This window comes from Epinephelus lanceolatus, chromosome 8, assembly GCF_041903045.1.
Source record: "Epinephelus lanceolatus isolate andai-2023 chromosome 8, ASM4190304v1, whole genome shotgun sequence".
NCBI classification, from domain to species: Eukaryota; Metazoa; Chordata; class Actinopteri; order Perciformes; family Serranidae; genus Epinephelus; species Epinephelus lanceolatus.
Window position 1 is genome coordinate 41,463,204 of NC_135741.1, and position 13,388 is coordinate 41,476,591.

The following is a 13,388-nucleotide window of genomic DNA, read 5'->3' on the forward strand; positions in this document are numbered from 1 at the left end:
CTAAGGGCTGAATGGTAGACAGCATTTAGGGGCATAAGAGTGTAGGCAGCTGCATGTTGATAAATTACATCATTAGAGATTTATTTCTGTACAAAAAAAAAACATCTTATTGTAATTTCCTTGTAAGTACATCAGCTTGTGGTTTGAAGGTGAATTTATCATCAATCCAGATGCCTAAATATTTATAATATGGAACTTGTTCAATGATTGTACCATTTAGAGTTCAGGTTTTGAGAGTCCTGTGGTTAATGCTTTTGGCTCTGGAGAACAGCATATATTTAGTTTTGTCAGCATTTAATACAAGTTTGAGATTCATTCATGCATTTTGCAGAACATTGAAAGAATGCTGCAGGATTTCAAGAGCTAAATTTACAGAGTCAGTCCACCAATATAAAATTGTGTCATCAGCATAAAAATGGACATTACAGTTTTGCAAGAACAGAGCTATAGTGAATAGCACTGGTCCTAAGACTGAACCTTGTGGAAAACCTTTTGTTATTGGTAAAAACTCTGATCTAACATTTCCCACTTTTACACACTGTTGTCTGCCAGAGAGGTAATTGGTGAACCATTTGATGGCTCATGGATCAAATCCAATATTTGATAGTCTTTTTAGGAGTAAAGAATGATCAACTGTAATAAATGCTTTTTATATATCAATAAAAACAGCAACACAGAGCTTCCTGTTATCTGCAGCTGACACAATGTCATTTAAAATTAAGGAAGTAGCAGAGATAGTGCTATGATCTGATCTGAAGCCAGATTGGTGGGGGGTTAATACAGCATATTGAGCTAAAAATGACTTGAGTTGATTATTTACTAATGTTTGTAGGATTTTAGACAGACAAGACAGTTTTGAATTGGACAGTAGTTGTTTAGGTCACTTTTTTCTCCTCCTTTGTGCAAAGTTAAAACATGAGCTGACTTCCATACTTTAGGTAGTATACCAGTTGAAATACTTAAATTAAAGATATGCGGTATATGCTCTGAAATTATGGGAGCTGCAAGCTTGAGGAGAAAGGGGGCCAAATTGTCCTCTCCAGCTGCTTTTCTATATCTTCTTTTTCAGTCAGTGTGATATTTCTGGAATTGACATGAGTGGGCAGAGAGGAAGCGTTGTTTTTAGTTTGTCAGAGTTTACGTCTTTCCAGAATTTTGATGGATTTGACCAAGAACTGGGGATAGAGGTTAAGTAATAATTAGATTTAGCTTTTCTTGTTAAGAAGGGGCATTTATTTCTTAGCTTTCTGAAAGCAAGCCAATGGGAGGGGTTCCCGGAACTTCTACCTGGGGACCATGCTTTGTTCCGTCACTGGAACAGATTTGATAATTCAGAGGTGAACCAAGGGCTGAATCTATCTTTTAATCTTAACTTCTTAAATGTAGCATGTTTGTTAACAACTGAATTGAAGATATTTGAAAAATAATTTGATGCTAGTTCCACATCTGGGATTTCTATTGTATGTGAAAGGTCACCATGTTTGAGATCATGTAAAAAGGCTTAAAATTTCTGAAGTTTCTTTTGACAGCAATTTGAGTTTTTGAGTTGGTCAGTCGAGTATCTCTGATACATACTATTGGGCAATGATCAATTATATCTAATGGAAGTACACCACTGGAAGAATATTTATGGGGATGATTTGTTGATATAATGTCAATCAAGGTTAATTAGAGAGGTCCTTAAAATTCAGATGGGTAGGATTAGAGATTAACTGAGTAAGACCAAGTTCAGCACAGATGGACTTTAGACTATCTGAGTCTGTGGACATCCAATTTAAGATAAAGTCTCCTATAATGGTCACTTCTGAGGTCATGAAAGGGGTTAAATTCTCAAAAATGTCAGTAACTGCTTCTAGAGGGGCGGTGGGGGATTGGGGGGAAGATAAATAGCAACAACCCTAAAAAATAGCATTTTGACTTAATTATATATTTAAACTCAATAGTTCATACTGCTTTGGCACAGATATACTAACTAACTGGGATGCTTTTATGTTATTTCTGACAAATAGATTGCTACACCTTCACCCTTAGTGAGTCTGTCACATCTAAATCAATTGTAATCATTTAAGTTAATATCGCCATCTTCAACTGACGTTTTTTAACCAGGTTTCAGAAAAGACTAGAATGTCAGAATTGTTGTTAAAAGTACAAATATTAATGTAATATTATACTAATGTCATGTATTGAAATCTTCAAATGAGTTCAGAGAAGAGGGAGGGTTCTGTGATAGAGCAAGTCCAGATTTTTTAAATACATTGACTGTGATGATAATACTGCTACAGGCACCAGAAGGTCTATGCATATTACAGCAAATGGTATGATATGCAGTGTCAGAGGACATAATATCAACATTTTTTTAATATCATTTATCTGCAATTGCCTGTTGGTTATCCCGACAGGAATGTTAACAATGTCATTAAATGGTCTGAACCTGGTAAAAAAGTGCACCTGTGTACATGGAGGAACCAATGTGGTAGGGACTATCACACTATATAAGAATATCGTTATCACAAAAACACCTTGAAATACCGTAATATTATTTTAGGGCCATATCGTCCAGCCCTAATGTTTATTGTTGACATTCTTAAAATAGAAAAACATAAAAAAAAAACAAAAACAAAAAAAAACCCTTAAATAACAAAAAATAAATAAAAAATAAAATAAAATAATTAAAAATCAGATGATTTATCACACCCATAGTGTCTTATAGTGACACACAGGTCACGGTATAGGGTCTCTGTGATGCACAACTGAAACACATTGTAACGTGGTTTATGTTGTGAAAGAGTCGCTTTTTTTTTTTTTTTTTTCTTTAAGATATTTTTAGGGCATTTTTTGCCTTTAATTGATAGGATAGTGAAGTGTGAAAGGGGGAGAGAGAGAGAGGGAGAGACATGCAGCAAAGGGCCACAGGCTGGAGTCGAACCCGGGCCGCTGCTACAACAGCCTTGTACATGGGGCGCCTGCTCTACCACTAAGCCACCGGCACCCCAGAGTCGCGGTTTGGTTTAAATTACTTGATAAGGTTTAGAACAAAGATGTTTTGCATTAAAATAAGTAAATTTTTCTACGTAGCGTAACGTGATGTAATATCAGTGCACAATGGCCGTACATAAATTACATAATGTTACATTAAAACACTGTTTACTTTTAGTTTCACATGGGATATGAACAGCTGTCTTCTGGGGGCAAGTCTTGTGTTGTTTGACCCATCCGCCTCCCCCTCCTCCCACCCATGGATGGGTTGCCACAGATAGGTTTATATTGGAGTTAGCTGAAAGCCCCGCAGATCTCATAAAAATGCCGAAAGGTGCCGTTAGCGTCAATATCACACGCCAAGGGGCATGACAAAGTGCTTGTATTTGACAACCAAGGGATGGGAACGGGCTGAACATCCTATACTGCTGTCTTATCTATTTCAGTGTGTTACTTCCACATGTAAAGTTTGTAACATGAAGCGAATTGACTTTATTGTTTGGCTTTTCTCAAATGCTGTACTGTAATAAAAAACAACTCAGGACCGTGTTGAGTTACTGCAGTGAGGCCTCCAAGACTCCTCAGCAACAGAGTACTCCTTACAGACATACTGTATGCTTAATGGGATGCTTTAGCAGCTCTTCGTGGACGTGGCAGTGCTGCCAAAATCCAACCTAACACTTATTTTTCCACCTCTGAGAAATATAATGAGCATCCATAATTCATTGTGCCTGTCTACTTGCGGGGCATTCCAACTGCGGCTCTGATAAATGCTGGATCAAAGGCTGGGTAATTTAGAGAGGCACCGTTGGGCCCCTATCGGGCCCTACAATCTGTATTCTGGAGACAGTGGCTGTACATATGCAAAGCAGCATGTTAATCACTCATAATGATTGTACATATTCATGAGCAGCGCTCTTAGAGAGAGCCCTGCCGCATTCCCCCGCGCCGTGGGGGAGGCGGGCTGGTGGGGGGGTGGATGGTGCTGCTGATAGGACGCAGCTTCTATCAGTCTGATGCCAGCTACGAAACAACGGTGTACAATGGAGGCTGTCACAGTGAAAATGTGGGGGAGCGATGTGGGATTTGTGATTTCTCCGTCAAACAGCTCGCCACTCCAGTCTTTCCCCCAGTGTTTGACAATCATGGGTTTACAGCAGGCAGACAGAGAGAGGCTCGTCACTGTTAATGAAGGCTTATCTCCTAGAGACAGAATACACACTACCTACACACACAGGAAATGCTTCTGACTCACCAAAGACGCATGCCAGCTACATCAAATCATGTTCAAAACTAAAGGGATTTGAGGGTTATGTGTGCTATAAAAATGTCTCTGTTCACCATAAAGAGAACAATCGTAGTAACATAAATCTACTTATGAAAGCCTTTTGTACCTCAAAACTCAGGGATTAATTAGAAATAACCAAATGGGCTGCACGTGTATTTCTGTGTTTCTGTATAATCAAACCATTACAAGGTCCAAGCTCTGAGTTAAAGATTTAGAAGCACAGTAATAGTATACTTAACATTTTCCGTCATTAATAAAGTCTTATTCTACATAGGTGCCCTCCTCTCAAGTAGGGCTGCGGCGAGTCAGACCACGCCCTGCAGATTTACACTTCCATTGTCAGTTTCACACACACAGTGAAGAGATGGACCCTAAAGGTTGCTGTGAGTGTGGCAGTAGCATGAAGGCCATGGTGTTAAAAAAGTCAAGGGGGTTATTACTTTTGTAGCGTATATGCTGACTCAATTACTCTGTGATCTGTGTGTTAGATTATGAGATATCTTGACATTGAAGGTCCCCTGAGAGTGGCTAACCTATTGTCATTTCCAGGGCATCAAACACTGCTGCTTTTTCATGCCCCTTGGCATGTGACATTGATGCCAAATGCACCGGGCTTCCAAGAAACTCCATTGTAAATACATCTGCAACACTTCTTGATGCTGAGAACAACTGTCATACTATAAAGAGCAAGAAAGTCTGGGAGGGAGGGGCGGTAGATTGGTCAAACCAGACCTGGATTTTCATCCAGGACACTGCAGTTCGTGTCCTGTGTGAAACCAGAAGTCAGTGTGGTTTTAACACTATATTTACATTATCTTATGTAAGAAACAACACATTTTAACCCAAAACATTCTTTTGTTCTAAATCTGATCAATTTGTTTCATTGCATAAACCTAGCCGCAATCATTTCACAACATAAACCATGTGTCTCAGTGTGTTTCAGCTGTGTCTCACAAAGATACCTAAATGTTGCCATTTCCATCTGTTCTACATGTCAAGGGATGTGATAAAGCGTCAGTATCTGACAACCTGGGAATGAGAATGGGTTGGGGTGGCACTATGGGAAAGCTCTTAGTGTGTTTAGAAAGGAAGGGTTTCATCCTTGGGGGCATGAATGTGCTCAGTAACTCTCGTGATCTTCTCAATAAGCCCTTTGCCGACATGGAATCTGTAACATTGCTGGCCTTGTCTCTGTGCTGATGTCATACACTGTAAACCCCAATCCATCCATGACACAAAATTTTAATGTAAAGTCTACACAAACAGATTGTCAAAATGACATAAAGCCTTCATGTTCACTCGACCCAAAAACTCATCCCTTGTGAGCTTGACATAAGTTTTCAAGTTATGTCAGCAATTTTTGAGTTAATTTGACTCAAATTTTTGAAGCCGATTTCACCTAATTAGTTTAAGGCCAATAAGCAACACTTTCATTGTGCACACATTGTGGCGTGTTAGGGCTAAATGAGTTGAGTTTCCCAGCATGCCATGAGACAATGTGTTTAAGGCATGTGTTAAAGTTTGTTGTAGATCACTTAAGTCACCCGTTACACTAGGATTAATAAATTTGTATTTGACAATGGTTCTAATGGGTTAAAGTTAATGTTGTAAAAAAAAACATTTTGCACCGTGAGTTAAGTCATATACAAAGCTAGTTACATCCCGTCTGTGTAAATATTAGTGTCTTACATAAAGCTGTGTTGAGGTGAAATAAAAAACACTTTTTTCCAGGTTCAGAATTTGTCTATTTGCCTCATTTATTCTAGCAAATGACAAACCTAAGCTCGCTACAATATAATTTTATCATTCAATGAAATTGAAAAAAAAAATGTATAATGTGAACACAATGTTTTCATGTTCATACAACATAGAATTAAATCCTCACACAACAACAAAAAAAGGTTATATTAAACTGTCATAAAATTCCTGCCAGACGTGAAAATTTTATTTTGTGTCTGGTGTATTCAAAAATTTTATGTTACTGCATTGTACCAAACTAAATGTTTTGAGTGCAAGCTGTTTCCAGTTTTATTTTTTTGAAGTTAAATGAGCAAATTGGGGTTTACAGTGAAACTTTTTGACATTCAGACAGGTCTCTGTTACAGAAATGTTGTGCATTGCATTTATTCAAACATGACAGGCCCATTATGGATAGAGCTGCAATACTTGGTAGATATTTTTACCTGGAGTATGCAAGACAGTGGAAAACCCCTTTTCCTACTTACCACACTCAGATAACTACAGAGGCAGTACACTATAAAAATAAAAACACTAAGTTGTGGATTTTGAAAAATGCATTTCAATCACTGTTTATGTCTGTGGCTTAATTAATGACCATTGTGAGTGTGGTGATCATATGTGATCAACACAACGTGCAACTGCCAGGGCCTATGAAAGATGCTAATATTTTTTTGTGCACAAGAGGAAATCGTTGTCCTGATGGAGGCACTGGAGGACAGGTCAGATACATAATTTTCTTCTTTTCTCCTTTGCAGATTTTATGCTGCTGAAATCTGTATCGCTCTGAACTTCCTGCATGAAAAGGGCATAATCTACCGTGACCTGAAGCTGGACAATGTTCTCTTGGATCATGAGGGACACATCAAGCTCACAGACTACGGCATGTGCAAGGCAAGACGCACATTGATTTTTGTCAGTGAACTGTGTGGATGGCTGGCATAGGGCTATCAATAATGCAGTAGATCTGTATCGCCTGGAAGTACTAACAGGGCTCCTGTCTTTGTTGTTTTGTCCACCACTCATGTTCTCACTCATCATATCCTTTATCTTTCATCACTGCAACCACTCAGGAGGGGATCAGACCAGGTGACACCACTAGCACCTTCTGTGGAACACCCAACTACATTGCACCTGAGATCCTGAGAGGAGAGGACTACGGTGAGTACAGGAGTCACACTGGGTTGGATTAGTTTGTCTCCAAATGCTGGGCCAAACAAAAAATATTTCTTTTTCTAAACTACTGATAGCAAATCTTAAGAAAAGGCAATGAGGGAAGGACAACAATTATGCTAAACTGCATCAGGCAACTATTGTAAGCTAAGTGGTACCTACAGAAGTCCTGAGAGGTTAGGAAAGAAAGTCTGATCTAAATTGTTTTATCTTCTGTGTGAACAAGTGAAGAATCAGGTTTTGCCAGAATAATCTCTCTAAGTCAGGAGTGTCCAAACTTTTTTGAATGGGGGCCAGATAAAACAATGTGAAAACACCTGGGGGCCAACTGATTCTCGCATCAAAAGTTTTTTTTTTTTTAAAGTGAGACAAAAGCAACCATTTTTATCTTTTAATGAACTATTACTACTTGATGCCTGTCTACAGTGTAGTGTATTAGGGCTGTCAACGAATATTCTAAATTCGAATTCAAATTCGAATTTGAAAAAAAAAATGGACCTTCGAATGTGAAAATTGATATTCGATTGTGGAGAGGGGAAAAAAACACCACCGCAGCTGTCCTCTTTGCATGTGGGCGTTGGCATCAGACGCGCATTTCCCCACGCTGGTTGACAAGCGGTTCTGCTCCCAGCTGTTGTCTCCGTCACCCGGCTTGACACATTCGCTCGTGGCTCGCGCAGAAAACAGACCAGACGCTGAAACGATTGCTGCAGGGCGTGAGCCGGTCACGGTCCGGTGCTTCAAGGCTATTCGCAGCGCTTCCGCGGGCGGTGTGGTCACGGGTCAGAGAGGGGGGGCGAGCGAGAGGTCTGCGGTCGTTTATAACGTAATGTTATAGATAATTGTTATATGTGTTTTAATGTGTAGGTATGTAAATGTTTTCAAAGACGTTTATGTTGAAATAAAAATACCTACAGGTAGTTATGTTTCATATACAAGTATGTTTCCTTGTATTAGTTTGCCCTCTTGTGGACATAATGCAGAAAAAAAAAATATTCGAATGGTTCGAACCTATGAGTTATTTTTAGAAGGAATATTCGAACGTCATTTTTGAGCAATTTTGACAGCCCTATAGTGTATGATAGTCTTATCATTCTGAGGCGAAGGATAAAAATGCCAAGTGATCTTGCTCGATTAACCATTATTGTGTAAAGGACCACATATGGTATATTTTGAAAGTCAAGGCGAGGGCTGATTAAAATTGGTCTGCTGGCCACAATTGGCCCCCGGGCCAGACTTTGGACATGCCTGCTCTAAGTTCTTCCTCATCTTTTCTTTTTTAAATCTCTGAAATGGGTAGAAAAAGGAAGTTTTGGCAGGTGATTTCTTTTTTCTCAGGAATTTCTTTTTTTTCATTTCGGCCAGAAGAAGCTTAAGTGCACCACTACCCCATGTTCTAAATTGGACTAAAAGCATGGATGTTTTCTGCCAGGTTAGTTTTAATTCTTCTATGCACTCTAAACACAAGGTATTTATTTTGTATGTTAGCAAGTTTTAATACATAACTGTCATATCATGGTAAAGCATCCCTCAAATAAGCGTCCAAATTACCATGACTAACATTACATTAATGTTTGCTTTACAGTCAACTTAATGTACATTATAATTTAATTTAATTATTTTTAATTAGCCATGAACAGTTTTTTTTTTTCACTCACTAGTAAGCAGGCTAACTGCTAACATCAATGTAGTTAATTCTAATGTTAGATGAGTGTCAATGAAAATGCATTTCTATCCAAAAGAAAGATGTGATAGTAATGTTACCTAACTTGCTGGTGATTTTTACCAGTACCTCGCAATAAGAGTGCATGGAGAAAATAAAACTCACATGGAAGAAAACATGAATGTTTTTAGTCCTGTTTAGAACACGAGGTAGTGGTGTACCTCAGCCTCTAGTGGCTGAAATGAGTATTACAACAACAACAAACACTAAGAAAAAATATCCTGACAACAACAACCTGCCAGAACATTTAAGTTCAATTCATAAACACAGCTGGTAAAACAATTTAGATCAGACTTAGAAAATGGTTTGCACGATTTTTTTTCTCATAGGCCTCTCAGGGCTTCTGTAGCCAGTGCATGTACATAGAGAAAGTTTTTCACCAGTGACTAAACCAGCTCCAGTTTGCAATTTATATTGAAAGGATGGGAATAATTGAAGTCCTTCATGCCACACAAATATCTAAAAGAATATTTTGTCTTATTCTTGTGTGCCCTCCCAGGCTTCAGTGTGGACTGGTGGGCTCTGGGTGTGCTGATGTTTGAGATGATGGCTGGGAGGTCCCCATTTGACATTATCACCGACAATCCTGACATGAACACAGAGGAGTACCTCTTTCAAGGTGAAGCAAAGGATTTCAACAATACATAGGGTTTATACCTTTAAGTGTATCTGTCCCTGTTTCATCAGTGGGAACGTACCTAGCGTCTGACTACATCCACTATGCTTTAAGGGATTGGAAGTATAAAGGAATTGTGGGAAATCAAATATTAATATTGATAGCATGGCAAAACATGTTAATTTAACCCTTCATGATGCTGATATTGTGAGAGTGGGAAGACAGATGTATTCCATGTAATGGAATAACACTTAGCTCTGGGCTGTAAAGGATTTATGTCTGTGTAAATCCAGGCTTAGATGGTTCTGGTGTGCTTCATTAAAATAGCGGGAACTCGAAAACAGGGCTAATTATACTTCTCTCAAATGTTAATTAGTTTTAGTTTGCCGTAGATTTCTCACGTTTTGTTTTAGTCCGTGACATGTCTTGGCATTTGAGTGAACTTATTGATATATTTACATTAATGATATACAGTACAGTAGTTGGAAAGCGTGAAAGTGTGATAAAGCCAAGGAAAATAACAGTTCAACAACATACATTCATACTGTTGTTTTGTTTTATTTCCTGTTGAAGAAGATGTCCCTTATCTGTGTTTATTCCTGCTTTGTTTCCACCTTAGAAATCAAATGTAGTGATTTGTGTGTTTCAAGTTCAATTGACAGATTACATGGTCCTTTAAAGGTTAAGAAAATTCCACCCCAAAGTTGATTAAACTCTCTCAATCCCATCTGATCAGAAATGCATGGCATATGCTGTAAACAAGCTGGCTTTCTTTTTAAAGAATACAACACTGTACTAGTTTGCTGTTGTCTGCATGGATCTTGCCAACCAAAAATGCTGTTACAGTTTGTGTGAGCAAGAAATGGGTTAATATTTGAGGACTCCTGTAATGATGTACTGCTGCATGCACATGCTGTAATGCATGCTCCCCCACCCCTCATGAACTGTGGAGAATCTGGCAGTACATCATGGCCTCTATTACAGATGAGATTTAGGGTGCATGTGTGGAACAGTTCAGCGTTTTTTTCCCCATTAGTTTGCTTCATTTGGCAGATAATGGCATTTTCATTTGAACTGAGATGGCGCCAAATATCGACCCCGAGACCCCTGTAAACACAGGTCTCTGTCTTCCATCAGTCAAACTGCAAAGTAATTTTTAGTTAGGAAGTTATAGCACTTACAGTTGCAGTTACCGTTTTACCTGTACAAGGAGACGGATGGAGAAATCTAATGGCCAGCATTAACTTGTAATTGGAAAGTCCCACATAACAAAAAAGCTAAGGGATAATAGATAGTTTTCTCCTCTTTTGTCTTTTTGTGGATATCATTTTTTTTTACTGAAGCCAGAAAAAGCCAGTCCTACTATATAATTTAATATCTTTAATAAAAAAAAAAGGTTTTCAGTTATACCCCAAATACACACACAGATGGTGTGAAATTAAGTACTGATTTCAAATTTCTGGAAATAAACCTTTTCCTAATAGGGTTGCAATGGAATGAGATTTTTATGGTAAAATCACCAAAATATCGCGGTTTCACGGTATTGCACTGTTAGTATTATACGTCAAAATGACCCTTAAAGTAATGAAACTAGAGAGGTTATTTTTGGTAAAATAAAGTTGAGATTGGCCGCTGCAATCCTTCTTGAAACCTTTTTTTTTTTTTTCAATGCAAGTTTGTGTAAACTCTTTTTGAAATAATTAATATAAAGCGGAGAGAGAAATGCACAGTGCACTGGTTGATATAACTATACTAAACAAAAAAACAAAACAAAACAAAGTTAATAAAACATTAACAGAGTAATATTACCTGGTGATTGTTGAGATGAAGGATAGAAGAATCTTTGCCGTAATTACAAAGCTGTGAATCCTTCCTCATAAAATTATGTATCACCGTCCACAGTCCTTCATCAGTGCAAAAAAATGTGTTAGTGCCATTGATGCTCAAGAGAAGCAGCACTTTAATCACATTCTGTCCTTGGATTTGTCCCTGCTTCACTACTTGGTCTAATTCTGCTCTTTGAATAGTGTCCTTGTTTGTTACAGGTGTCAAATTATAATTCTACAAATATACATGTAAATATTTCTACTGATCTACACAAAGAAGGGTTTTCAGCCATAAGAATGTCTCTAAATGATACCCATGCACATATAGCCATGGCTTGAGCATATGGTACTTCTCCAGGCAGGAGAGTAGCAATTTCATTATGTAACTGAGTTAGGTAAGTGAGTTTCTAGGGTGTTTAAGGCTAAATAATAGTCATTTTTATTTGAGTAGTAGCAGAAAATTGCAGGTCATTCAGGTTTTAATGTCTTAAAACATGCTTGAAGTTTAGCTAACTGATTGGTTTCATCTGGCCTCACTGATAAATATAATTGGGTATCATCTGCATACAATCAAGAATTTATGGAGTGTTTCCTAACAATGATACCCAAAGGAAGTATATATAAATTTAACTCTCTAAGACCAGAATCCTGAAGATTAGTTTGAGATACAGTACAGGCCAAAAGTTTGGACACACCTTCTCATTCAATGCGTTTTCTTTATTTTCATGACTATTTACATTGTAGATTCTCACTGAAGGCATCAAAACTATGAATGAACACATGTGGAGTTATGTACTTAACAAAAAAAGGTGAAATAACTGAAAACATGTTTTATATTCTAGTTTCTTCAAAATAGCCACCCTTTGCTCTGATTACTGCTTTGCACACTCTTGGCATTCTCTCCATGAGCTTCAAGAGGTAGTCACCTGAAATGGTTTCCACTTCACAGGTGTGCCTTATCAGGGTTAATTAGTGGAATTTCTTGCTTTATCAATGGGGTTGGGACCATCAGTTGTGTTGTGCAGAAGTCAGGTTAATACACAGCCGACAGCCCTATTGGACAACTGTTAAAATTCATATTATGGCAAGAACCAATCAGCTAACTAAAGAAAAACCAGTGGCCATCATTACTTTAAGAAATGAAGGTCAGTCAGTCCGGAAAATTGCAAAAACTTTAAATGTGTCCCCAAGTGGAGTCGCAAAAACCATCAAGCGCTACAACGAAACTGGCACACATGAGGACCGACCCAGGAAAGGAAGACCAAGAGTCACCTCTGCTTCTGAGGATAAGTTCATCCGAGTCACCAGCCTCAGAAATGGCAAGTTAACAGCAGCTCAGATCAGAGACCAGATGAATGCCACACAGAGTTCTAGCAGCAGACCCATCTCTAGAACAACTGTTAAGAGGAGACTGCGCGAATCAGGCCTTCATGGTCAAATAGCTGCTAGGAAACCACTGCTAAGGAGAGGCAACAAGCAGAAGAGATTTGTTTGGGCCAAGAAACACAAGGAATGGACATTAGACCAGTGGAAATCTGTGCTTTGGTCTGATGAGTCCAAATTTGAGATCTTTGGTTCCAACCGCTGTGTCTTTGTGAGACGCAGAAAAGGTGAACGGATGGATTCCACATGCCTGGTTCCCACTGTGAAGCATGGAGGAGGAGGTGTGATGGTGTGGGGGTGTTTTGCTGGTGACACTGTTGGGGATTTATTCAAAATTGAAGGCACACTGAACCAGCATGGCTACCACAGCATCCTGCAGCGACATGCCATCCCATCCGGTTTGCGTTTAGTTGGACGATCATTTATTTTTCAACAGGACAATGACCCCAAACACACCTCCAGGCTGTGTAAGGGCTATTTGACCAAGAAGGAGAGTGATGGAGTGCTGCGGCAGATGACCTGGCCTCCACAGTCACCGGACCTGAACCCAAACGAGATGGTTTGGGGTGAGCTGGACCGCAGAGTGAAGGCAAAGGGGCCAACAAGTGCTAAACACCTCTGGGAACTCCTTCAAGACTGTTGGAAAACCATTTCAGGTGACTACCT

At 38.8% G+C, this 13,388-nt stretch overlaps 1 protein-coding gene across 5 annotated transcripts in view; it reads left to right on the forward strand.

The window, feature by feature from the left end:
* Positions 1–13,388, forward strand: part of prkcz (protein kinase C, zeta) — a 239,706-nt gene that overhangs the window by 157,713 nt on the left and 68,605 nt on the right. For all 5 annotated transcript variants that reach the window (XM_033630197.2, XM_033630198.2, XM_078170316.1 and 2 more), the window contains 3 exons: positions 6,760–6,895; positions 7,075–7,162; positions 9,397–9,516. In XM_033630197.2, coding sequence (XP_033486088.1) covers positions 6,760–6,895; positions 7,075–7,162; positions 9,397–9,516 — 344 coding nt within the window. The remainder of the gene's footprint in view (positions 1–6,759; positions 6,896–7,074; positions 7,163–9,396; positions 9,517–13,388) is intronic.